General features: G+C 39.4%; 1 protein-coding gene across 4 annotated transcripts in view; it reads left to right on the plus strand.

The window, feature by feature from the left end:
- Positions 1–26,715, plus strand: part of LOC135217135 (cadherin-23-like) — a 127,967-nt gene that overhangs the window by 64,156 nt on the left and 37,096 nt on the right. For all 4 annotated transcript variants that reach the window (XM_064252842.1, XM_064252843.1, XM_064252845.1 and 1 more), the window contains exons 15-27: positions 567–862; positions 989–1,124; positions 1,294–1,614; positions 9,306–9,470; positions 10,233–10,412; positions 10,599–10,744; positions 10,908–11,089; positions 12,385–12,608; positions 13,873–14,061; positions 14,202–14,334; positions 14,814–14,968; positions 18,666–18,905; positions 19,983–20,168. In XM_064252842.1, the coding sequence (XP_064108912.1) occupies positions 567–862; positions 989–1,124; positions 1,294–1,614; positions 9,306–9,470; positions 10,233–10,412; positions 10,599–10,744; positions 10,908–11,089; positions 12,385–12,608; positions 13,873–14,061; positions 14,202–14,334; positions 14,814–14,968; positions 18,666–18,905; positions 19,983–20,168 (2,553 nt within the window). The remainder of the gene's footprint in view (positions 1–566; positions 863–988; positions 1,125–1,293; positions 1,615–9,305; positions 9,471–10,232; positions 10,413–10,598; positions 10,745–10,907; positions 11,090–12,384; positions 12,609–13,872; positions 14,062–14,201; positions 14,335–14,813; positions 14,969–18,665; positions 18,906–19,982; positions 20,169–26,715) is intronic.

Raw genomic sequence — 26,715 nt, forward strand, 5'->3', positions numbered from 1 at the left:
TGGCTGTTGTGAGGTAACAATTAATGAATGGTAAGTGTAGTAACCAGATACTTGGCACTTCGTCACAATATATATATATATATATATATATATATATAATATTGTGTGTGTATGTATACATACACATACACATGGTGAGTTTATGTGTGCGGATCTGTAAACTGTATTTGATATAGTTTGCATGTTCATATAGCATTATATGTTTATGTTAACTAAACAGTGTTTTCTCATAAACCTTTTTGGTTGATAACATGATATATATATATATATATATATATATATATATATATATACAATGTTGTGTGTGCGGTTCTGCTTGTTGTATATTTAATATGATATTTTTAATATATATATATATATATATATATATATATATATATATATATATATATATATTATATAGCAATCTATTTATGTTAACTCGGCAGTCAGTTTTCTTATATAGCCTTTCGAATTATAGTAATCAACTTACAGATATTTTGTCAGTGGATTCATTAAAGCTGCTGGAAGAGCTTTATTCCTTTTAAAAGACAGTTTAATTATGGATGTTTCTATTTCATTTCTAGGTTTTTGCCTGGGATCATGATGGTTCCGCCATCAACAAAAGGGTTGTTTTTCGTATCCAACATGGCGCCCAAGACAAATTCGTCATGGAAGCAGACACAGGTGTCATTTCAGTGGCACAAGGTGCTCTCCTGGATCCAGATCGCACTGAGCCCAGGGCTACAACATACATTCTGGAAGTCATAGCACTTGATGGTGGAATTGGCACAGCTCAACTCCAGTCTAGAACAGTTGTAAATATAACTATCTTGGACGTGAATAACAAGCCTCCGGTTTTCGTTGATCCAGGCACCGTCAAGTAAGTGTAAAATGTTGTCAGCCATTTTTATCTGTGCCGTTTATTTTTGGCTGTTGGAAAGATTACTCCTCACAATATCTATTTCAACTTGAAAACTTCATTTAATCGTAATTTTTCATTCTCCAGAGTTTTTGAAAATGAAGCTGTTGGACATTATGTTCACCGCGTAGAAGCAGTAGACCTTGATGCCCACCCTCGGCTCCGCTATTCTATTGATATTGAGAGTTCCGAAGCGAGAAACGAATTGGGTGCCATTGTAAAGGTAATGAAACGACTCCCATTTATTTATTTTCATTTTTTTCATGAAGATAAACTATAATGACCATGCTACTGATTTGTTAGATAACACTTAAAAGTACACTGTAGGTGTAAATGTATGAGTTCTAACATATGTTGTACCATACTCAGTCAACTGTATCCACATTTTCCAGCCATCAGAGTACAATTATGCAGAAGCCTTTGAGATCAGTGAAGTTGAGGGTGTTATACGAACCGTTAGCCCTTTAGATAGAGAGAAAGTGGAGGTGATCAGACTGGCTCTTGTATGTGAAGACATAGAGGCAGCAACAGGGAAACAAACATCCACAGCCACCCTGACGGTAATAGTAGAGGATACAAATGATAATGATCCTCAGTTTCGCAAATCGTTCTACAGAAGGAGCGTTGCTGAAAATGCAAAGAAAGGAACCACTATCGTTACTGTGGTTGCAGATGATGTCGACAAAAATCGGACAATTACTTACTTCTTGCAGGTGAGTTTGTAGACAGGGAAGCTTGTATTTAGAAGTTATTGGTGAACATAAAAATTTTCCTAAGTGAACGGAAGTGGATTCGATATTTCACTACCTGTTCATCTAAAATCAGTCTTGTAGCAAAATATCTAAGGAATTTGTTAATTTTGTCATTGCAATAAAATTTACCAGCTTGGATATTGTTGGGGGCATAATCGTAGACTAAAGTTAGGTTACTTAGCCATATATGCATTTTATGACAGGTTAAGTTGAAAACAAGTAACTTCCATTCATTGTTTGTTGAATATCCAAAAACTAGTATCATACTGTCATCTTCATCTTTCCTAATAGCATCTTTGGTTTTGTTTAAAATGGAAAACATTTTGGAAATGTACATTGAGAGCCGTCATATGCCGTATGCTGCCAATAAATGATCACAAGAGCTTACTCATCCATTAAATATTTTAAGCCTTTTATATCAAATATACCTATATCTGTTTATAGGCAGAGGTGATTTTACCTGCTGATTTCTCTTGATACTTTTTACCCTTATCAGTGGTTCTCAGTTTGCTTCAGGCCATAGACCATGTGCTAAATTAAGAAAAAAAAATGTACCACCATATTTTTTCTGAGCAATACTATAAGAGATTAGAATACAATAATTAATGCAGTAAAGTTAGTATATGTTTCATTTTGTTAGGATTTTTCTGATACAGTACCTGTATTGTAATACATTTAAGAATACATCCACCAATTTCTATTAAGATTTATTTGCGATATTAATGTGCTGCTGAGGGTTTAAAGTTCTGTTTTGCTTGACATTATAATGAAATAATTTCCGTAAATTTTTATTTGTTCATACACGAAACAAACCTTCGGTCTTAACATTAGGATTTACTAGTGCCAAGCTGGAAACCGGTAGAATTAAAATTACACTTGTGAGATCCAGGGACTAATGGCATCTATACCAGGTCACGGGGCATGTATACCCAGAATGCCCACGGCTACCTGTGACCCATCAGTTATTTTCCTACCGCCTTTAAGATAAGACGTGTTACTGTCTATCTCATTTAAAGCCAGTTTTTCAGTTTGCCCGTTCTTTATCCATTTCATTTTTTATTTTTCATTCCTTTTCTTTCTCCAAGTGTGATCAGTGTGTGGTAAGAGTGTATACGTGGTATGATGGAGAATTTTGCCTCAACATCGGGATCGTCTACCGCTTCGAAGAGGAGACAAAGGAAATGCCCAGGAGTCAGTGGCTTCCCTTGTTCTAGGTTCCTAACTTCGGTGTCGACGGATCCTCATCCAACGTGTAGTAGGTGCAGGGAAAACGTATGTACGGTTACTAATCCGTGTTCTGTTTGTCGCGGTTGGTCGGTGGAACAGTGGAAGAAGTTCTATGGGAAAAGCCAATACAAAAGAAAGGGGGTGACGCCATCTTTGGATGACCAAACCTTACCGGCTTCTTTTGTATCGGTAATAAACCAGGCTGCTCCATATGTTTCTCCACCTGCTTTTGAATTGTCTCATACCCCTTCGGTTTCTCCTAGCGGTTCTGTATCGGAAACGTCAGGAGGGGCCTTGGGTAATTTTATGAATAATTTGCACTCTCCTTTGTTCCCAGCAAGTAGAGGGGGAGATCCGCCATCTTTGTTCCAGGCTCCTGCTACTCAAGCGCATAGGTTAGATGGTACGTGGTCAGCGCTAGGCCTACCAGGCGTACCAACCTTGGATGGTCTGCTTGCGCATTATATGACGTCACGGTTCCAGCAGGGTCCGGCAGCGCTGAATGTCCCTCATCCCCCGGGCTTGCAATTTATGGGAATTAATGCCGCTGCTTCACCATCCCACTCAGTATTTACAGCGATGCAGAACGTGGGAGGTAGTTTGGCAGCAAACGTGCGGTTGCCAGCAGAAACCTCTCAGTCTCTCCCTACGAGAGGGATGACGTCACAACATACGTCACACTCTGAGATGGCAGGCGTGATGACGTCACAGACCGATTCTCGGCCTTTTTCGCTGCACCCAGACGCTAATACGCCTTCTGACCCGTCAATGCAAACTGTAATGCAGAAATTACAGGATATAGAGGAGAGAATGAATAAGAGAGACAAAAAGAAAAAGTGTGATTCGCCTTCTTCCTCTAGTTCGGCGTCATCGCTAAGTCCGATAACGTCACGGCGAGCGCCAGTCAAGCGTTGGAGGAGGATTCGGGAGTTCCTAGCGGATCCTCGGGCCAAGAGGAGAAGAATCAGTTCTTCCTCTTCTTCGGACCAAGACTGTCATTTCCAAGTCAGCAAGAAGGTCGGAAAATCAGTGGCTATTAAGCACAAGGTTGGCAGACGAAGCCGTTCGCAAGAGTCCGAACAAGCGAGAGAGGTGACGGCCGGCGAGCTAGCGGCCGAGGCGGAGTTGCCAGTTCGGATCGCAAAAACTGCGATACCTCTGGTAAAATCGACGTTGGCGGCGAAAGGTGCAGCAGAGGATGGAATGCAGGTCCCAGTTTCGCCCGTAAGGCCGTTCAAAATACGTACGAAGGATGATAAGGCTCCTATTAAAAGTACGAAAAATAGAGAGTTGGCAACCTCGGCGGATACGTTCGTGGAAGGCAGTGTCCGTCTGGATAGAAGGCCGAGGCCGGGCTCGCCGACGCTCAAAAACGGTGCCAATGCTAATAGAGACGAACTTACCTCTGTCTTAAGGGAGCCTTCATCTTGGAGATCTAGACGAGATTCTCGCTCTAGATCCGTGAGCAGAGAAAGAGTGAGACGTTCTCGTTCCCCTGCTGACTATCTGGGATCGAGCCAACAGCGGCCAGCAAAGATCAAAGAGACCGCGGCCGTAGGGGCAGGCGGCCGTGGAATTCCGGGCCGTCTGTCAGAAGATAGAGGCGAGACAACATCTCTCGTGACGGAGAGTGGTACACTAGAGCCGGAGGAAGGAGAAAACCAAGAGTTTCTGGCCTCGTATGCAGAGGTTATTGATTTGATTCGTCAATTCAATAGCCTTTCGGAGAAGACAGAAACACCGGCCAGTATGCTTCCTCCTGGAATTGACATGGCGTTTGGACTAAAGAGGGATACCAAGGTGTCGTATGAATTGCCTTGTTCGAGTCATGCGGAATCGGTCTTGCAACACGTAAACGCAAAGATTGCAGGGAGGGATAATTCCTTAAGATCTAATAGATCATTTAAATTTATTCCCCCTCCAATGATAAAGCAAAGGAAATATTATACGACACCGAAGGTCCCTTTGCTGTCTAGACAAATGAACCCTAATGTTGTAAGGTTAAGGCCTGGATTAACCTTGGATCAGGTTAAAATGGAGTGCCCTTCGATGACGTACCAAGAGGCTGCTACGTTAGAAGCAACAGCTTCTTCTGTCTTTCAGGCTGCGTCCTGGTTAGACCTTTGGTCAACAGCAGTGGCGAAAATTGCATCCTCGGAAGCAACAAGGAAAGTAGTGGATGAACCATTGTTCATTAGATTACTACAGTCAGGGTCCAAGGCGATTGCGTACCTGACAAACGTAAGTGCCAATGTTTGGGCAAATATCCTGCTAATGAGGAGAGATGCAGCATTGGCTAGACTAAGCCGCAATGTGGATTTGGATTCCCTGTTAGCAATGAGGAATGGGGATATCTTGGAATCGCAACTACTGTTGCCAGAGGTCATACTGGAAGAGGCGATAGATAGAAGAAGGATGGACACTAACGATAGGTTGGTGCAACAGGCAGTTAGGAAAACCTCTAACAGTCAAACTACTCCTTTGGAGGGAAGACAACAGCAGATGTCTCGAAAGAAGACAGTGAGACATAGCATCCCTAATAGAGTCACAAGACCCTCTTCCCCAAAGAGGATAAATCATCGGCCCTTTCACAATAGAAACAACAGAGGAAGGGGCAATAGGGGAAGAGGGAGAGGCTCAAGAAGATAGGTTGGGCGCCTCCCATCACTCGGCCACACCAGTGGGGGGTTGCCTGGCAAATCACTGGAAGGTGTGGCAGGAACTAGGGGCAGAGCAGTGGGTGGTGGATGTTCTCAGGATCGGGTATTTGATTCCGTTCGAGGTAACCCCGCCCCTGACAGATCAACCATTACCCCACGTCACTTATGCCCACAAATCTCAGAAGGCCACTATTCTGCAGGACGAAGTGAAGAAGATGATGGAAAAAGGAGCTGTGCAACAAGTATGCAGTCCGACAAAAGGCTTCTACAGCAGGATTTTCCTGGTACCCAAAGCCAACGGGGAGTGGAGGACAGTAATAGACCTGTCAACGCTGAATCTGTTTATAAGGAAAACCAGTTTCAAGATGGAAACTCCGAAGACGGTTCTACAAGCAGTCAGAATCGGAGACTTTATGCTGACAGTCGATCTAAAGGACGCATACTTTCAGATACCAGTCCATCAGTCTTCAAGGAATTTCTCCGCTTCAGTCTTGCAGGGAAAGCTTTCGAGTTCAAGGTCCTGTGCTTCGGATTGACAACGTCTCCTCAAGTTTTTACAAGAGTGTTCACCCTCGTGTCGGCGTGGGCGCATGCTCAGGGGATCAGGCTAATAAGATATCTGGACGATTGGCTGGTGATAGCAAAGTCCAGGGAGAAATTACTCAGGGACAGGGCGGCCCTCCTGCAGCTTTGTCACAGCCTAGGTATTGTGGTGAATCAGCAGAAGTCGCAGCTGGATCCAAGTCAACGTTTGGAATATCTGGGAATGGTGATAGACACAACACAAGCCAAAGTATTCCCGACAGTCCAAAGAGTAGAGAAATGCAAACAAGTGGTGAATGCCTTTCTGGGAAAGCAGACACAGCCAGCAAGACAGTGGCAGGTGGTGCTGGGAATCCTAACCTCCCTGGAGAAGCTAGTACCACAAGGAAGGCTACACCTTCGGTCCCTACAATGGAGGATGAAGGAGTTTTGGTCACCAACAGTAGATCACCCGTACGAGCAAATTCCCTTGTCGGCAGAAGTGAGGAAAGACTTGCTGTGGTGGGTGGACGACGACAATCTGACAGTGGGTGTCCCCCTTCAACAATCCTCCCCAGACCTCTTGCTGTTCTCGGATGCGTCACTAGAAGGCTGGGGAGCCCATATGGAGGAGTTGATGGTGTCAGCAAAATGGAGTTGCAAGGACAGAGAACTCCATATAAACGTGCTGGAGTTGAAAGCAGCTTTCCTGGCTCTACAAGAATTCAGGGAGAGAGTAAAGGGACACTCAGTGGTATTGATGTCAGACAACACCACAGTAGTAGCTTATATAAACAAGCAAGGAGGCCTAGTTTCTCGGCAGTTACATGTGATGACAGTTCAACTTCACCAGTGGGCTATAGAGAACCTGGTAGACATCAAGGCCAGGTATATTCCGGGAAAAAGAAACATAGTGGCCGACAAGTTGAGCCGCAGGGATCAGATTCTGGGAACGGAGTGGTCCCTACACCAACAGGTAGTGGACAGGATGCTCATGTTGTGGGAAGGACCGATCATAGACCTATTCGCAACCAGGTACAACAAAAAGTTGGAAGTGTATTGTTCAGTAGTCCCGGACGCAGAGGCAGTAGCAGAAGATGCGCTACAACACCCCTGGGACAATCTGGACGTGTACGCATTTCCTCCATTTTGTCTAATCCGTCAGGTTCTGAACAGGGTAATGCGGTCTCAGAACCTCAAGATGACCCTGGTAGCCCCGTTATGGCCGAAAGCAGAGTGGTTTCCAGACCTACTGGAACTCCTAGTAGATGTGCCAAGAGAGTTACCTCCATGGAGCAACCTTCTGTGTCAGCCTCACGTGGAGAGGTACCACCAGTCGGTGAAGTCCCTATCGCTTCACGGGTGGAGACTGTCAAGTATCTCCTCCGAGAGCGAGGGTTTTCGCAGAAAGCAGCAACTCAGATGGCAGGTAATATCAGAAAATCATCTGCGACAGTATACCAAGGGAAGTGGTCAGCATACTGTGATTGGTGTCGTAGAGGGAACGTGTCTCCACTCGGTACCACTATTCAGCAGTTAGCAGACTTTCTGATATATCTCAGAACAGAAAAACATATGTCTGTATCTGCAGTGAAGGGGTACAGGGCTGCTCTAGCCTCAGTCTTACGAATGAAAGGAGTGGACATATCGTCTTCATGGGAGTTGGCCATGCTGATGAGGAGCTTTGAACAGTCATGCCCCCACCAAAGGAGCTAAAAGCCCCAGATTGGGATCTGACCAAGGTACTGAGTAGTCTGACAAAACCCCCCTACGAACCACTAAGGCAGTCCACGGATAGGAGCCTGACCCTGAAGACAGTCTTCTTATTGGCCCTGGCTTCAACCAAAAGGGTGGGGAGCTACATGGCCTCTCATATCTCATAAAGCACTCGAGAGGTTGGAGATCAATGGTGTGTGAGTTTGTCCCAGAATTCGTGGCAAAGACCCAAAATCCAACAATAGTAGACGGCAGATTCGACTCCTTTACCATACCTTCCTTGGCAGACTTTGTAGACAACGACAAAGCTGAAATGCTCCTGTGCCCCGTCAGGGCACTAAGGGAGTACTTAAAGAGAACAAGGCACCTCAGGCCGGGGTGCCAGAGGTTGTTCGTAAGTACAGGACGGAACAAGAAGGAAGTGTCCAAGAATACAATATCATTTTGGCTAAGGGAGACGATCAGAGATGCTTATACTGCAGAAGACAGAGGGTCAGATAGCCAGGTGGGAGCTAGAGCTCATGACATCAGGGGTGTGAGTGCTTCCCTGGCATTTAAGAAGAACATGTCTGTGGATAAAATTCTGAAAGCTGGCGTGTGGAAGCGCCAAACAACTTTCACCTCATTTTATTTGAAAGATGTTGCCCATAGATCCTTGGACACCTTTTCCTTGGGTCCAGTGGTGGCGGCCCAACAAGTGATATAGTTCATCCAGTGCCCCTGGCGGGTCAGTTTGCGTCTAGTCTAAGATGAAGGTATGAAAGTAGAATGAATGGGATGACTGGTCTTTTTTCTTTACTACTTTCTTCCTACTCCTTTAACTACGGGCAATATGAAGGAGAGTACCGTCATGTGCTGGAACGGACTAGATGCAGGTGAGATGGTCAGCCATACTGTGAAGCTATCTTAGCTGATGATATACTTTTCAGTAGCAACACACCCCTCTGGATAATAAGGAAAAGAGGGGTGAAGGTGGATCCAGTCGCAAGGGACAAGAGTAAACAGTAGAATGGTATCTACACCCAGTGGGAGGAAACCAATAGATCCGCTTATATCTTTGGTCCTAGGTTCATTGTCCATTCTCTTAGAATTTCCCTATATATTCGGAAATGGATAAGGTGGCAAACTCCCAGTCAGTTGTAGAGACTTACCTCCCTCCAATAGTAAGTCTATCCTAATGTTAAGACCGAAGGTTTGTTTCGTGTATGAACAAATACCAAATTTGTAACTAATTTGTATTTTTCATAACTAACAAACCTGAGGTCTTAACAGTTAAAGGCCCACCTCGAACCACCCCTCTAGCAGTCTAAACTGGGTTAGAAATATAACTGATGGGTCACAGGTAGCCGTGGGCATTCTGGGTATACATGCCCCGTGACCTGGTATAGATGCCATTAGTCCCTGGATCTCACAAGTGTAATTTTAATTCTACCGGTTTCCAGCTTGGCGCTAGTAAATCCTAATGTTAAGACCTCAGGTTTGTTAGTTATGAAAAATACAAATTAGTTACAAATTTGGTATTTTCAGGGTCCTTCCCAGATACTTTCCCTTGTTGATCTTGATCAAGAGACAGGCGAGATCGTAGTGGCTGATCGTGTTGACAGGGAACAGTTTTCATGGCTTAACTTTACGGTCAAAGCGACTGATTCTGGTATCCCTCCACGATCCAACCAAGTTGATGTATTGGTTCAGGTGAGTTTATAATTAGAAAAGAACATAAATGATACAGGTTGAAAGAATTTGACTTAATTCACTGTTAATATTTTTCACTAATACATATATGTATGTTGTGGACTTGTTCTGTTAAAGTAAATCGGGTTGAAAGGGGATACTAACTGCAACCAACATAGAAGCTAATCACCTTTGAAATATAGAATCCCAACAAATTTTTACATGTCTTTTAAGAAAAATAAATCTTAATAATTATAGATTGACATTAATAAGTAGTTATAATTACTCCTAGTTTTATTTGTGCAACCATGTTTATAGCGCCACTTTATGTTGGAATTGGGAGCAGAAATGAATCATATATTATTCCAAAAGATAACATGTACAATACCTGAATTTTCACAATCCTAGTAGGGGTAAGACAAAATGGCAATGACAGTTACAGTACCTAATGTAGTGTCAATCTAAATCTTAATGGCAGTAACAAAAACCTTTCCTTATGTCCACTCTTATTGAACTAAATGTTTTGAAGATTCTTCAGTATACTAGGCAATTAAGTTTTCAGTTCCAAAATGCATGATTATGCTTGATTTCTTTTTAGTATCAGTGACAGATTAATACTAGACTTAAGAACAAATGAAGAAGTTGCTGTATACTTTGTGTGAATAGTGAGTAACACTTCACCTTCTCTAATTAAAACATGAGATATGTAAACAAAAAATTCAACTCATTTCCATGTTATTTTTTCTCTCTGTACCTGAATTATTTGTAAATGAATATCTGTAGGTCATCGATGAGAATGACAACAACCCTGTTTTCGTCAACCCACCATCAAACTTGACCATAAGGGAAGATGCTCCTCCAGGCACTTCTGTAGCAAAGGTAGAAGCTGTAGACCCAGACTTTGACGAATATGGTCGTGTCACATATCTCTTGGATAGAAAGTCTTCAGATGGGAAATTTAAGGTAAATATTTAATTTGAGTACAGAATTGTTTATTATTGGAGGGTCTGTGAATTCTTCTTTAGTGTCTTTTTAAGGAATTTAAGTTTTTTATGGTCTTGTTGTTTGATGCAAAAATATTGATTTTTGAAGAATAAATTCATGTGATTAGATTTTGTAAAGCATTTATTTTCTCCTTTTTATTACCAGATAAATCCAGATACAGGTGAAATAACAGTTGCCTCACCTCTGAATCGGGAAGAGCTAAGTACATTCACTCTTTTGATCGAAGCATGGGATAATTATCACTTTGGATATGCTACTGGTGAATCCAGAAATGCCTTCATGCAGTTGGGGTATGTGAAAGATCCAGCTTATTTTTCATAAATGCTATTTTATGTATATAAAGTCTGCTGCTTTAAAATAGACAATGAATAGACTTTTCAAATGGAAAATGCATTTGTGTCCTAAGTACGTACGTACGCAGTGCTTTTAATGAAAAGGACATCAATTTTCCAGAGTAACAGTAGCTGATATCAATGATGAAGCACCAGTTTTTGAAGAAAGGGAAGGATGTACCATGATTACAGAGTTCCATGAAGCAAGGGAAACTGTCACAGTTGTAAGAGCTACTGATGGTGATGATCCAAATTCTCCTAATGGTCGAATAAGATTTACAATTGAAGGGGGCAATGAGAAAGGTAAGATAATTTTATTATAGTTTTGTTAGATTTTTTGCATCTTGTTGGTTTTACATCTAATACACGTAGTAAGTAATCTTAATTCTTTGTCAAGATTAGAATATTTTATTGGCTGTGTATGAAAGATCAAGTTAGTATTGGTAACCTCCTGCTTAATCATGAATAATATCAGTAATGAAAGTGTATACAGAAAAATGTTAAAGCATAAAGATCAGAACAGAAAATAGATTAGGCTGACAATGTTGCTGTAATTAAAGAGGACCATGACTCAAAGATGGGTACCAAATTTCATGGGATCTATTATGAATGAACCAGGTAAAGTTACTTTTTTTTTTTTATCTCATCCAGAGTCTTGTATAACTGATCATTGAATGCTGTTGAGGAAATGGGCATTGTCCTGATATTCTCTAATGCATTGGTTATACTTTGGTAACTAATCAGAGTATTCTGAAGAATACTGTGATTGATTAGCTAACACAAAATAAGTGCAACTGATGCAAGATGGAAAAGCTTTGTACAGTCATAATACTGGAATAATGACTGACTAAGACTACTACGTACTATAATTTGTCTAATCAAACATTATGGTACACTTTTGTGAAAGCATATTCACAAGTGATGGTTTGTTAGTTGCTACTGAAAGACTTCCTAAAAAAGACAAAAGTTGTTTAAGAGTTTAAACTTGTAAGAGGCACACTTGCACCTAATATACTTCAGATCCCCCCTTATGTATACTTTAACATCTTATATAATTTAAGCTTTATCTGTAGTAAGTGGATACAGAACACAATGGTTTTAAAAGCAAAATCATAAACATTTGAAATTTTAATAAATTGGCTTCTTGAAAATAAGAACTACAAGAATATTGTAAACTCCCCCTTCAAGGGCAAAGAAGTATTATGTACTTAGCTATAGTAGCTAGTATGTTTTGAATATTGTTAGCTGTGCTGAGTTGTCTCAGAATGATGATCACCCCTTGTGATAGGTTTAAAAAAGGGATTTTGACGTAGGAAAAATCTATTTCTGGGCGAGGAAGCCGTGTCGCCCAGTGAAATGTGTCCTCTTTAGCACTATTTCTAGTAAAATATTGCTATGATACCAGAGAACTGCTAAATTGGACATGTCAGAAGTCTCTGACTCGCTCACCTAAATAAAAGGTGGAGCGACACGGCTGAGCCCAGAAATTAGCTTAAAGCTTATTCTCTTGGGGACAAGGAATTAAATCATTTTATGCTTATGAATTGTTGCTGAGTTTTCTTTTAAGACTTGACTCATAGCCGTCTTATGTCTTTCAGGTCTCTTTGATCTCCGGATGGTTGACCAGACAGCAGCCCAAATATTTGCTGCTAAGCCCCTTGTTGGTCAGTATGGCAATTATTCTTTAATTGTTCAGGCTCAAGACAGAGGCTTCCCACCCAATTCTGTTTTATCAGAGATTGGCATATGTGTGTCAGACTTCAATGACCATGCACCTATATTTGTGTCGCCATCAGCAAATTTGACCATAAGAGTTCCAGAGGTATGTATCACAAATTTAATAGAAAGAGTAATAATGTTGTCATTAAAACTTGTCATGTGTTATTTTATTGTAGTACACATTGACTCTTGACATTTATTATTTGTTATAAAAAATTTTCTATTGACGATTTTACTCTTAGATTCTGAAATATAAGATTATATAAGCCCCTTTTTTAACACTTGAAATTCCAGTGGCATAAAATTATATCATGTAATGAACAAGTGAAATATTCATTAAATATATCTTTTATATACAACATCCTCTGTATGATACACTATCCCAGCCAAAATAAATCTCATTAGAAATAACTTAAGAAAGCAGTCATTGTGAGGAGGATGCTTTACAGCCAGAATCATACTGTGTATATATATTATTTTTCAACGTCAGTAAGATAACACTCTAAACTATGCCATTTTGCATTTTTTCTAAACTATTCCATTCTGCATTTCATCTATTTTTGCCTAAGATAAACCTTCATGAGGTATGATTATCAAAATAGTATCTTAATTGTTAATGTTTTTCTATGGCTTTTGTTCATTTATCTGATTTATTTGTTGGCAATCACCAGCACCTCTATATACTCCAGCATCTTATAGTAGCTAAAGAGAATGATAGAATTAGTAGATTAAATATAGCAGAACACTTTGATCATATACACTATTCTGATATAAATAGAATAAATATTGTTTAAAAGTCTGTTAACATTCACTGCATTATTAATAAACCAGTTTTATTGGGCATGATTGCAAGAATAATGGAATTTATGTCTGTAACTCTACACATTCTTCCCCCTTTGTAGTGCACAGTATTGTATTGCCATTTATATTTTGTTGTGAGAAGTGTGTATTAAAGTGTAATTTCTGTATCATTTATAAAAGATGCAACAGGAGGCCCTGCCTTGACAATTTTACTGTTGTAAATCAATCACTAAAATATTGACTGGAGGTGTTCAGCCAGTTTCTGACTGATCTGTCCCTTTGTGTGTGCTGTTTGAAATTCTTAGCAGTCATGATGTTACTGTGTAGCTTATCTGTATTAAATTCTTATAGTTTAGCAGGCTTTGTTAATCACAAGGAACCACAAGTGTAGAGAAACTGACAAAATCAAAATTCTTGCTATCATACTAAAGCTTCAATTTGCTTTATGAATGTTATGGAGAACAAATTCATTTTTAATGTAAAAGGGTCCTTGTACCTTAGTTCTTTGTTGACTATTCTTGTGTTTGATTATTAAGGCATGTTATTTCAAACATTTTTTGTAACAGAATGCTACTGTTGGAAGCTTAGTGATTCAAGTAAGGGCAACAGATGAAGATATTGGTATCAATGGAGCTGTTCGTTATAGGATTTTAAAGGATGCTCTGGGAAATTGGCAGACATTCAATATTGATGAAATAACAGGTGCCATACTACTTCAGAAACCACTAGACAGGGAGAGACAGAAAATTTATGAGGTAAGAACTTGAATAATGTTACAGTACCAAAGACTCTTGTTTGAAATTTATATAGGAACATAACAAAGTGAAACTAAACTTGATGCTTACTTAATAGTACGTACCTGTAATTCATATTAAAATTCTAATCCCATTAACAGATACGAGTAGAGGCATACGACCAGGGCGTTCCAGCACCATTATCAAGTGATCTAGATCTTACAATTTATGTAAGAAATGTCAATGATTTTGAGCCCCAGTTTGTCCGAGATCAAGTTACTGTCAATTTCACAGGTAAGAATAGGAAAAGGAAATAACTTTAGTCCATACTTTTCATTTTATATATGTTTTGCAAACTATTAAACAATGAAATTATATTACTAGTAGTACCTCAGAACTGCACATAATAGCTCTGTAGCCATCATCTTGCCTTAGGTAATGGATGCTGTTACCGACATATTTTCCACAAACATATCACTAAAATGTTTACTTAACAGAAAGTACAAGGGCAAGTTATAAATCATACCCCCCCAGCTTGCCTTAGCAATTAACACAAGATAAAATATTTTTCTGTTGATTTCAATCACTGTTTTCATCCAAACACAACTGAATCCTTTTTACTTACTATGTAGCACATCTTTCTATTTATATTTAAAGTTCAGTATGTAAGTTTTGTAGTGTTCTTCATATAACAATACAGTAACTATACATATTTATGTCTTGTGGGTAATAACAGCAATAAACCTTATAAACTAATGATTCTGTTTCCTCAGAGCATAAATCACCTGGTAGTGAAAGATTCAAGTTGATTGACACTATTGACCTCGATGATGTTGATGAGGACAAGACTGCTCATGTTTGCTATTTCATTGTTGGAGGAGATGAATTTTCCTCCTTCAGGCTTGACCGGATGTCTCATGAGCTTATGGTAAGTAGGAATTTTTGTTAAGTTTTTATTTAGAATGCAAATCTTTGTTATTTCTTTATTCCATTATCATTCAAATAAGGACCCTTGATGCTTAGTGATAAGTTTTTAGGAGTAGTATATACTATTCATGCTTATGTTCAGAAATGGTGATAATCAGATGTCAGAATAGTTTGTATGTAGCATCAAACTGGTACCTAGAGAATACTGTACTTGTATACATTATTCATCATTCTCAAGCATAGTTGTTATATACGTAAATAAGATAACGGTTTATTCATTCACATTCATCCAAATAACAAACTTAATACTTGAGAAAGTCTTTGAGGCTTATTTGGTTGAAGAAATCAAACTCTGAATCACAATTGGAGGATATAAAATAGGTATCCCTTTGTGACACTCATTATGTCATCACTTTGTTTGGTTTTTATGTATATGTACAGATAACTTTTGTGAAGCTTTTATTTAAAATTATATCAATGATTATCACCATTAATGTTTTCATGTTACATTTTTCTTTTGCAGTGTAGGACATGAATAAGTTTACTTTGATGCCTTTTCCCTTAAACACTATATATATATATATATTTTGTCCGCATTTTCCACATACACTAGTGGCAATGGATTTACACATAAATTTTTGAGCCGTTTACTGGTAAGATAGTAAGGCAAGAACTGTATAAGAAGAACAGATGGGGAAGAGAGGGAGGAGGAACACCATATTGTGGTGAGAGATCAAGCTCTAGAAGAGAGTAGAACTCTTTTATGATGGGGATAAACTGAGCTGTGCAATTTCACATTCCTTATGTATTTTAAATGCTGAGGATATCTTATTGACACCTGTTACACTGGACACTCAGTTTGGAGGTCACCTCCACACCTTTCTTACAAATTTGGTATATTTCGCTTAGCTTGCTTTCTAGTTACCTTAAGGTTTGATTTGCTTACATTAATTTTCATTCTTCTCTTCTCCACACTCATATATTTTAACACCTCTGGAACTTCTTCCACGGATTCTGCTGTTAATATAAGGGGCCTTTTCTTTAGTCTGTTGTAGTTTCCTGTACTACTAGGATAAACAACAAATAACTGTTCTGATCCTTGATGATCACAAGCCATTTTGTCAAATTCTGATATGACTGCTACTATTCACTCTTGACCTTTCTATGGTTCATTACCATTGCTAGCTCAGTGAACCTTTTTACTGATATTGTACAGTATTCCCAGATACGTGTACTTTGTGGTATAGTCTGTCTTTAAAAGGTAGGTCTTTAGTTCCCACATTATTAAAACTACCTATGTTGCCGATTTCTCTGACAAAATCCAAACTGACAATTTTTTATCTTCATGTTTTTATCAGCTTTTCTCTTAGTACCTTCTCTGATATTTTCATGGTGCTCAAAAAATCTAAATCTCCAGAATGTTCATTTCATTGAGTATCTTCTTTTCCTTTGTATATTATTATTGTTGTAGATTTTTCCCCATTTTCTGTTTTATTATCTTCACTTTTCAAAGGTTTCATATGTTTTGGTCAGCTCATAATAGACTGGTTTACAGCTTTTAGTTTCTTTAGTATTCAGTATTTTGTCAAAATACAACTTCCATTATTCCATTCTTTTCTTTTCACCTTTTATTTTCTTCATTTTCATCTAATATTCTCTTTGCCCCTTTCACTTCTTTTCCATCATTTCTCGTCTTCCTTGATAACATGAATATACTCCTGTGTTGAGGAACCTGTTCTTTATTTGGTACTAGGACACTATGCCTAAAATTCAAAATGCCTACTGACAAAATACCTATGGCCTAATGGACCAATTGCCTATTGGACAAATGCCTAACGAGCATTACTATTAAACATATGCAGTTCTTTGCCCCTTAAAGACTCGCTATCATCTAATGTAAGACATGTAAGAATGCATACAAATGCAAATGAAGATTTAACTGTGACAACAAGAGGTGATGAATTTCTACTATACAAATCAGAAACTGTGCATATTTACTCAACTACAAAGAATTTTAAAATTTCAAGAATTAGAAAAAAGGTGCTTAAGTGATGGGGGATTTATCTGTGCACCAATTGGAAAACAGTTATAAGCAATTCATGTTGTTGTTGGTGCAAGTAAAATGTTACCACTAGATGAAAAAACATACAAGAAAATAGTTGAGTTCTTCAAAGAATGAATCTTATATCTAGAGTCTGGTACAATGGATTTTGAACAAGTGGCAATAAAAAGCTTAAGAAAATGTTTCCCATTCAAATACTCGACCAAGAAACAGATGAAGTTTTAAGTGCCTTCTTAGAATAGTTTGAAATAACCTGGCTTGGCATCATTCAGCAAGGTCGGTGGAGACAGCCAGCATTTGATATTGAAATGTGGAATGTTAATAACAGAAGCAAGCTAGATCTACCAAGGACCAATAATTCTCTTGAAGGATGGCATTATGCCTTCAATAAAAAAAAGTTGGTGTAACTCACCCAACCACTGAAAAACTAGTGAAAAAAAAAAAAAACAAATATGAACAAGATAATGTGGAAGTGATTCTAGAACAGTTGTCTTTAGGAGAGAATATTGCAAGAAATAATAAAAAATACAGTAGAATAAATGAAAGAATAAAAAAAGTTCATGTGACTTACAATAAAAGTACAGGTTTAGCTTATTTGAGGATAATAGCACATAATTCATAGTTCAATAAACAGACTTTATTTTGTGTTTTATGACAAAAGTGCTATTTTATTCCATGCAATTTTGAATCCTGTGTTTCACCTTTGTAATTGTGAATGATGAACTGTGTTTTAAAATTTTTTTAGCAAATATATTTTTCTCACTGTGTTTTAACTTTTCTGTATGCCCTTCTTTTACTTTTTGCATTTAGTCTTTTTATTTTTGTCCATTAGGCATTTTGTCAGTATGCATTTTGACTTTACCCATTCTGTCTGTTCATGCTTCATTCAGGTGCAAAAGTAACTTCTCTCTTATAGCTTGGCCTTAAAGAAAATAAGGAAAAGAAAAAGGAAAGAAGCAATAAATGGTTATAAGTCGTAAAAAGCAGCAGGAAGAAGCTAATCCTTATGCTTGGTAACAGCAGGAAAGATTAAGTTTAGTCTGAACTGTACAGTCTGATAATAAATGATGACTTATGTCAAGATCCACCTGGCAAGATGTAGCTTGAAAGCTAGCAACGTATGTAGAAATTTTAATTATCCCCATATGCAACTGATTTCAAATAATCATGATGAAGGATTTGAGAGAGAAATTGTTATGGGTGACTCATTATTCTCTTCTTCTGGCAGCCATCTCCACCTTTCTCCCTTTCTGGTATAAAATAAAAACTTTACCAGTGGCACCCATATCATGCAAATAATTGAAAAGTGGGCTGCACTCTTTGTCAGGTAAGAGGCAGGAAAGAGCGTACATGACAAGCAATCATGGATGAACCTTTTATTTATTAATAATTTTTCATTAAAAAATTCATAAGTGTGTCTTTTGTGATACAATAAGTTTTCACAGGTACAGGAGTGTAGTCTTCATAAGGATTATGTTCATTGGTAGTGTCTTCAAAACTTCTGCTATAACTTTGGATTTTGGGTTTGACCCAATGCCTCAGTGCTGTAAAACTAGTTTAGTTACTATAGTGTTATATAATTTGTTACTTTCAAGCAGAGAGGTATGAGAAATCATTCCTAATTTTTTTCCAACAGACAAACAAGGAACTAGACCGAGAATCTGAGGATCATTATATTCTAATAGTTAAAGCAACTGAAGATTGCCTTGCTACTCCTGAGCTAGTTTCCTTTTTTGACTCGAGAGATGACACACTCCTCAAAGTTCATGTGTTTGTCAATGACATCAACGACAATGCTCCAAAGTTTACAAGAGAAGTTTTCACAGGGGGAATAACTACAGAGTCAGACTTTGGTTTAGAAGTCATGAAAATTACGGTGAGAAAATGAGAAAGCTTAAGTATTTTTTACGTTTAAAACTTTTCCACGGCCTTTAGCACCTGGGCAGCACGCACTTATCCTTTTTTTAGTGTAATGAATTTTAAAATTGTCTGCAAAACTGTGATTATGTACAGAATCAATTTTCTGATTGGTTAGTAGTCCATTCAGTTTATATTGTCCTTTTACTGAATAGTGTATGAAATTCATTGGGTGGACTGGGTTTATGTAGTATATGTTGCCAATTTACTCATTATTTGTGGGACAGCCTCTGGCACTAGTGTTTAAAAGCATATGCTTGTAATTGCTGTGCTTGAGATAACTTATGGTCTTTAAATAAATCATTGTTTATTGAAATTGAATATATTGATTTGAAGTTTTCCCTTTTATAGTGTTTGTTTGTTTTGTTTTTTTTTTGAGATTAAGGCAGCCTTGTCTTGGCACAGGTGCTTGCTCTAGGGCAGTCTGTAAACCTTTCATGCCTGTAGTCTTAACATAGGTTCCATTTCTATGGAAGGAAAAATTACTTTGTAGAGAAAACTAGTTTCTCTTTTATACAACATAATAAATAAACTGTCATTTCCTGTTTACCAACAGTTTACAATGTGCTTTATGTGACACACTGTACAAGATATTAAAGGTTTTTAGCCACAACCTTTTGTTCCCAGTTACATTGCTTTCTGCCTGGTAATTTTAATGTTTCCTTTGGTTTCTTCCCAACTTCATCTACATCTTACTCCGATTTTCAGTTCTCATTTTACAAACAAATTCTTTGGGTGAGCCTTATAAAAATACCAAAATGTGATAGTGATCTCATTGAAGTATTTTATGATAAGTAATCATACCCTTGCTAAAGTTTTAACGCACTTACAGTCTAAGGTCCTTTGATAACAATAAATGATATCTGCCATTACATGTGCAAGTAGTTTATTAACAATGATGCTAGATTCTTTTTATAATGGAACAAGGTTTTACTGGTTTTACAGTTATAAGTAACTTTCCTGTATAGTACCATATTTCAAAACCTAATATGGTTAGGGTTTACTCTGTCTGTTATCATTTTCCATTTCATTTTAGGCAATTGATCCTGATATTGGAGAAAATGGTCGCATGAGATATTATATGGACGGTAAAGTTCAAGAAACGCTGTCTGAAAATTTGGACAATATTCGCAAGTCTCCATTTCTTGTGGATCCTGTAACTGGTATCGTAAAATTGAATTTCGATCCTCAAAAAGGAATGAAGGGTTATTTCGATTTTAAGGTACAGTGCTAGTGTTGTGTTGATTTAACTCTTAGAATCTCTCTCTCTCTCTTTTTTTATCCATAGTATTTGCTGGCATATAAGGCACCTTTTTTAATGTATCAATAAAATTCATTGTGTAGCTTTTAAGGCAAAAGTAAGGGCACAAGTGTAGCCTATGGAGTGTGAGAAATAAAGTTTCAGTGATGAATAAAAAATTCCATCTTTGGGCAGAAGCATAAACCACTGTGCTCTCATATAACAAAGTTAAACTTCATATTAAAGAACCATATAACTCGGCTTCCTCACCCAGAAATAGATTTTTCCTACGTCAAAATCCCATTTTTACTTGGAATGTTCTGTTTCCAATTACATACAAATAAAAAAAATTAAATTCAATACAATACAAAATAAAATCAAATATGTAAAGTTGACATAGAAAGAAAAAGTTTTGTAATTTCTCCTTATTAATAACTAGTATTGCACATTGTAGTTGTCAGCAACTGTCAACTGAAGTACGTACTATTAGTAACAGTGCACAACAGCTGTCTTTTCTTTACACAGATTTCTAGGCATATGGACTTTTATGTACAATGCTACATAAGCAGCCACCATCAATACTGTCAACTTTAATCATTATGCATTAATCATTTTGTACCAAAGAGATATATTTTTAATTTCAATCAAACAGACATTTGTATGACTTTTTTTGGCATTGTACTGATAAATTTTTCATGTGCCATTCCACATAAATAACAATACTTAATGAGATTAGGGGCTAGGCTTATGTTAGTCACTTAGGAAAAGCCCATTTCTTTAATTCAGAATGTTATGAAAGATGTAAGTTTTAAAGTAATATTTAAAAAATAATAGTTAAAAAGCTTTAAAATATTCTACTTTACATTATGAGCGTGTGGGAAATCAAGGAAAAGAGGTGAACAAGCATTTTGAATTTTTCTAAAAAATGCCCCCAAATTTGGTCCAATCCCTCTATGACAGCATACCTTTTTGTCGGTAAATATATGTTTTTGTACATGCAACTTCCCCGGCAGATATATACTTAGCTTATGTCTCTGACGTCCGACAGAAATTCGAATTTCGCGGCACACGCTGCAGGTAGGTCAGGTGATCTACCCCCCTGCCGCTGGGTGGCAGGAATAGGAACCGTTCCCGTTCTAGAACCAGATTTTCTCTGTCGCGGTAGTGTCAACATATGTTGTTGCTACCTCCTGACTTGATTTTCGTTTTTCATCGCCATCGATCTTCTGGGCTGTCTTTTGCAGGGAAGTACTGGGTCTTTGGTTCGGCATACGCTTTTATTAACTTTTTAATGAATTTGGCTTCGAAAATTTCGAAGAATATATGACGTGTAACTACCGAAATTTTCGGTAGACACTCACATAGTTTGCAAGAAAGGGAAATATTAATATTTATTCATTAATATGTGTAATAAGTGTTAGAATTGATTGAGGAAATATACTGACTTCCTACTTTAGGGAGTCAGTAAAGCATGTAACTAGATACGTTTCTTTTAAAAGTTTTTTAGAAACTCGTACTAACGAGCAATTAGAGTATTAACAGTACTAGTAGTGTTGCATCCTCATTGCATCCTCACCACCTTCTTACTTCGCAGAAACTTCAAATTCATAATTGCAATTTGAAGACAAGGATTGTGGCTCAAAATGCGAGCTATTGAAAGGTAAGAAGTGATTACTAGTGTTCCCCATTGCAGTGGAGGGTGCGTCTGATCGGCTCTGTCTCGCTCCCAGGCCTAGACCTCTTTCAAGCTCCCAAGCCCAGGGGAGAAGGAATGTCGAAAGCCGTAAGGGGGTTTCAGAGAATCCCCACCGGTCAGGCGTCCCCTCGGCAGGTTCAGTAGAGCGTCCCAGACTGCCAAGGATAGCCATTGAAAAGGCATCCTTAAAAAAGTGCGTCTCTTCATCTTACATCCGAAAAGACGAAGAATGTATATGTTTTGATGATCTAGCGCGTTCTCTGAAAACTAAGAGAACACTGAGCAAGAGCCAGCCAGGAACTTAGGAAGCCGCGTTCCAGCAAGCTAGCGTGAGCCACGTTCCAACAGCCAGCAGCGAGCCGCGTTCCAGAAAACAGACTAGCGCGAGCCGCGTTCCTACAACCAAACGCGAGCCGCGTTCTAGAAAAATTTTTCTTGGCGCAAGGCGCCTTCAAAGAGACGAAGCGCCAGCGGCGCAAATTGCAACAGAAAAACAGACGGCTAGAGCAAGGAGCCTTATAGTACAGTGGCAATCAGAACGATCCTTCCATTGAACGTTTCCGGGCAAGAGGCTCTTTCTAAAAGGGGTCTAGTAGGCGCTCGGAACTATCAGGGCGCACGGGACCTTCCACACAAGCGAACGTTCCAGGAGCGAGTCTCCTTTCTAGCGTGCGGAACATTCCAGGCGCGCGGAACTATCCAGGCGCTAGGCGCAAGGAGCCAGGCGCCAGAATATTCCAAATCTTCTTAAGAGAGAGAGGTCAGTCGCGAGGCTCCTCTTTGAGTAATGCGGACACTCCTTCATTCATGCTCTTCCCTCGTTATGAAGAGGCAAGCGCTTTGGGAGTTTTTCTTATAAGAATCTCATCGACGTTTGGGTATGATGGCGGATAGGAAATATCTACTTCCTTCCGTAAACCCTACAGACGAACAGGAATTCTGTCTCTTCCGCGATTTATGAGGAAATCACGAAGATTTAAAGAGTTCCTGGATTAACTTCCTTCCTTAAGGAGATATATATACTCTTTCTATCATTCTATTAACGAAAAGAACGAAGACAGTAAAAATTTTTCCTTTATCTGCCTCGGCAGGGAAAGAAGGTAGTTGAGTATCTGCTGTATGAGAATACGATACGGCAAATCACACATACCGTAGTTACTTCTTTGTAGAGCAACTCAATTATCAGTATCCTTCCAGGAATTTCCCTTTTCCTAGGAAGGACTACGCTTAAAGGGATTGTTAAGACAACACCTACTTAGCTTCTAGATTTATCGAAGTCTTGTTTCGCTTAAATATGCATTAATAAGAACTTCCTGAAGTTCGATAATTTTATAAGATTCCTTTATTTAATGGAGTAGCTGGCAACTCTGGAAGAGTAAGGCCAGACGGCTAACGGAGACTGCTATCGCGCCTTAGAGAGTAATAATAGAGACCAACGCAGTAACATGTAGGTGTCGGTCATGAGTGGTTGGTTACATTGTCTCTCCCCTACAATCGCGGTTTTAGCCTCGGATTGAGGGGATAGTTAAGCAAACACAAATAAAATATTGTCTGCCTTTTGCTAAGAAGCTTTCAATAAGAAAGATATTACAACCTTTCAATGCTGTTTACCGTAGGTAACATTATTAAAGGATTCTAACGCAGCGGAACTCTATATTATATGATGCTCTCATGCTTACGAAAGCATGGCTTATTAGAGTACATGCTTAGTGAGAAGATGAATGTAGTAGAAGAGAATTCACTTTAAGACTACGGTATGGTCAAGTCTTATGCGCATACCGAGGTTAACTACAGAATTCCTAGTATCCTTACAAAGGTTTCCTAGATTAATGCTGTTTACCACAATGTGACAGTATTATAAAGGAGTCTAATACGGCAGAGCACGAAATAATATAATTCTCTCATCCTTTCGAGAAACGCACACAACCTTTTTAGAATCGGATATTGCTCAAGAGAAGATGGGTGAGTCGGATGGGAAACATTCTCTTAGTGGCAGAAGTTGTTTCCCTGAATGGACTATACTACGTATATAAAAGTTTTTTCCTACTAAGAACGGAATTAACACGTGAAGGATGTCGGGTACCATAAGGGCACAGATGTTCTGGCACATAACCTTAAAAGAACTAGAAGGAAGCGCCAGCCTGGCGCAAAGCGTCAGAAGCGCCAGCCTGGCGCAAATTGCGCCAGAAGGTACCATCCAAGATATTTTCTCGTTTTAGCGAGTTATTAACCTAAGAGTCCAGTAGTGGTTGGTTTGGTGTTTGCTTCTCACCTCGGTGGTCGCGGGTTCGATTCTCGGCCATTCCATTGAGGAGTGAGAGATGTGGATTTCTGGTGATAGAAGTTCACTCTCGACGTGGTTCGAAGTCACGTTTAAAACACCATACAAACAAACCAGTAGCCTCTCGGAGGCTCGGTAACGGCAAGATTCGATCCTGATTTCGTTACCCATTTAATCGGAAAGGGGTCGCTTACAAGGAATGATGAAATGATTTTTTTTTAATCACTTAGGCCAATTCCACGACTCTCTCATATCGCAAAGAGCATCGAGAATCTCTTTTTTCGCCCCTGTTCGCGTTAACAAAAGAGAACCTATTTGGGAACAGACACGGAACGTAACGACCCTAAAGGTTTGATGCAAGATTTTGCATGTCCGTGAGAACCTTCTCGATCGAAGATAATAACTGTTAATGTATGTCTAACATTTATTGAAAAGAGTTTTGAGAACCTGCGGAAAGTCTTCATAGATCTCTTCGCAAGGTAGAAGACGAACAGGCTTCCTATAGACTGCTTCCTTTCCTCGAACCAAGAGAGGTAGCAATATACGACATCTTTAATTTAAAGAAGGGGAATAAACTTTAGTCTTTTTTCCCCTAGTTATATATTCTTAACAGATATTAAGATAAATGGGCGTCAAAGGAAGAGAGGATGAATGCCTCATTTTGGCCTTAGAGAGGTTGGATTCACAGAAGTCACGTTCTTCTCACAGCATGTTTCGTAAGGCTTTTCCAAGAGTATCTGGATATTCTATCAGAATCTATTATAAATAGACCTGAAAAACCTCTCCACTCTGAGTCTTTCCACGTGCAGACTGACCAGAAGTGGACATGAATGAGAGGATTTTTCAAGGTAAATGACAATAGTCATGGCTAAGACATAGAATTGCTGCAGATCGTGCTAGATGGAATGAGGAAACTGTCCTCTTCCGATACCTCTGTGAACCACATAGCGAGGTTTTTTCTTCACTTTCAGAGGGAAGAATCACCTATGTATATATCTGCTATCAAAGAACGCAGTAAAAGGCTATACTCTGTCTCTACAAGGGGAATTAGAGATAACAGAGGATTAAGATCTTCGGGATCTATACGATACCGCAATACGACAAGAGTAGGATATGTACTTCGAATGGAATTTTTTTTGTGCCACAGATTCCGTGTTCCGACAAAATGGAACTGCTCCTCATCAAACTTCTTTGAGGAAGTTTATGAAGGAATTCTTTGTTTCTCTTAGCCCTAAAACGACCAAGAAGACAAGTGAATTTTTTGTGCATTGGAATCTCGCATCAGATTCAATGGAGACTCGGCAATGGGTTCTTGCCAGCATAGTATGTCTGGCAAAAGAACCAAATCCCTCTATTCCTGACGCAACGCTTTCAGATAGAAGTTTAGTTGCCCAGGCAGGGTACTTACATTTTCATCTACAGAAGAAGAGATGGTTTAAACGTTTGCCTACAGAGTCTTCGGGGTGCGATGAGGGCTCAAAATGCTTCCCAGAAGGTATTCAGAAGAATACAATAAGAGCTAGAAATCAGGGTTCCGCCCAATTTCAGCTCAGTCTCTCCTTCGACTTCCAGACTCCTTCCCTTCCTTCGGGCAAGGATAGGGAAGATTCTGCAACGAGGAACCTCATCAACATGTAAGAAGAGATCTCGTTAGCAAAAGAAGTGTTCACGAAGGATCCTCCTCGGAGGAAGACTCTTCTCTCTCGTATTGTTAGATATCCTGTCGTCTACTGGGTGTAGCTGACTAAAATCACCTCCCCTTGCCAGGGGCCAAAAGCTCAAAGGGGAAGAATTTCTTCCACCCTTCTCCAATCTCCTGATAAACTATGTGGTTGTTCAGGACTCTCGGACAATGTAGCGCCAGCCAAGCGCCAAATGCCAATACAGGCGAAAAACGCCAGAGGCGGACAGTTCCAAGGAACTCTGTCATGGCCGGATACTGAGAAGGAGCGGGCCTCCAACCTGGCGCAAATGCGCCAGAGGCGAACAATCGGACAGATACAAGAGTGTCCGATGTGGACATCGCCAGACAGCCTAGAGACTCTTCCAAGCTCGAAGCTCCAGCAAGTGTGGAGGAGCCAAGCCAGGCGCGAGGCGCCAGCCAGGCTCTAGGAGCCAGCCAGGCTCTAGGAGCCAGCCAGGCGCCATCCAGGTGCCAGGCTCCTTCAAGGCTAGGCTCCAGTCAGGATTGAGGATCCATCCAGGCGCAAGGCTCCTTCCAGTAAAGAGAAACCTAAAGCTCTGTCATGTAAGAGGGCTAGTCCCCATTGATATGATACAGGTAAGGCTCTGCCATGTAAGTGGGTCAGCCCCCATTGGCACGATCCGAGAAGGCTCTGTCGTGTAAGCGGGCTAGCCCCCATTGACATGATCCAGAAGGGTTTGTCAGTCATAGGTCCCTACCTCGCTGAAACTCTTGAGGCATGCAGACTCATAGACAGTAATCATGAAGTCTTCTGCCAAGCTCCAGGAGCAAGGCGCCAGCCAGACGCAAGGCTCCAGCCAGGCGCGAGGCGCTTAGCCAGGAGGGAGGAGCCAATCAGGTCCAGGCC

Source organism: Macrobrachium nipponense, chromosome 7 (genome assembly GCF_015104395.2).
Source record: "Macrobrachium nipponense isolate FS-2020 chromosome 7, ASM1510439v2, whole genome shotgun sequence".
In the NCBI taxonomy this organism is placed as follows: Eukaryota; Metazoa; Arthropoda; class Malacostraca; order Decapoda; family Palaemonidae; genus Macrobrachium; species Macrobrachium nipponense.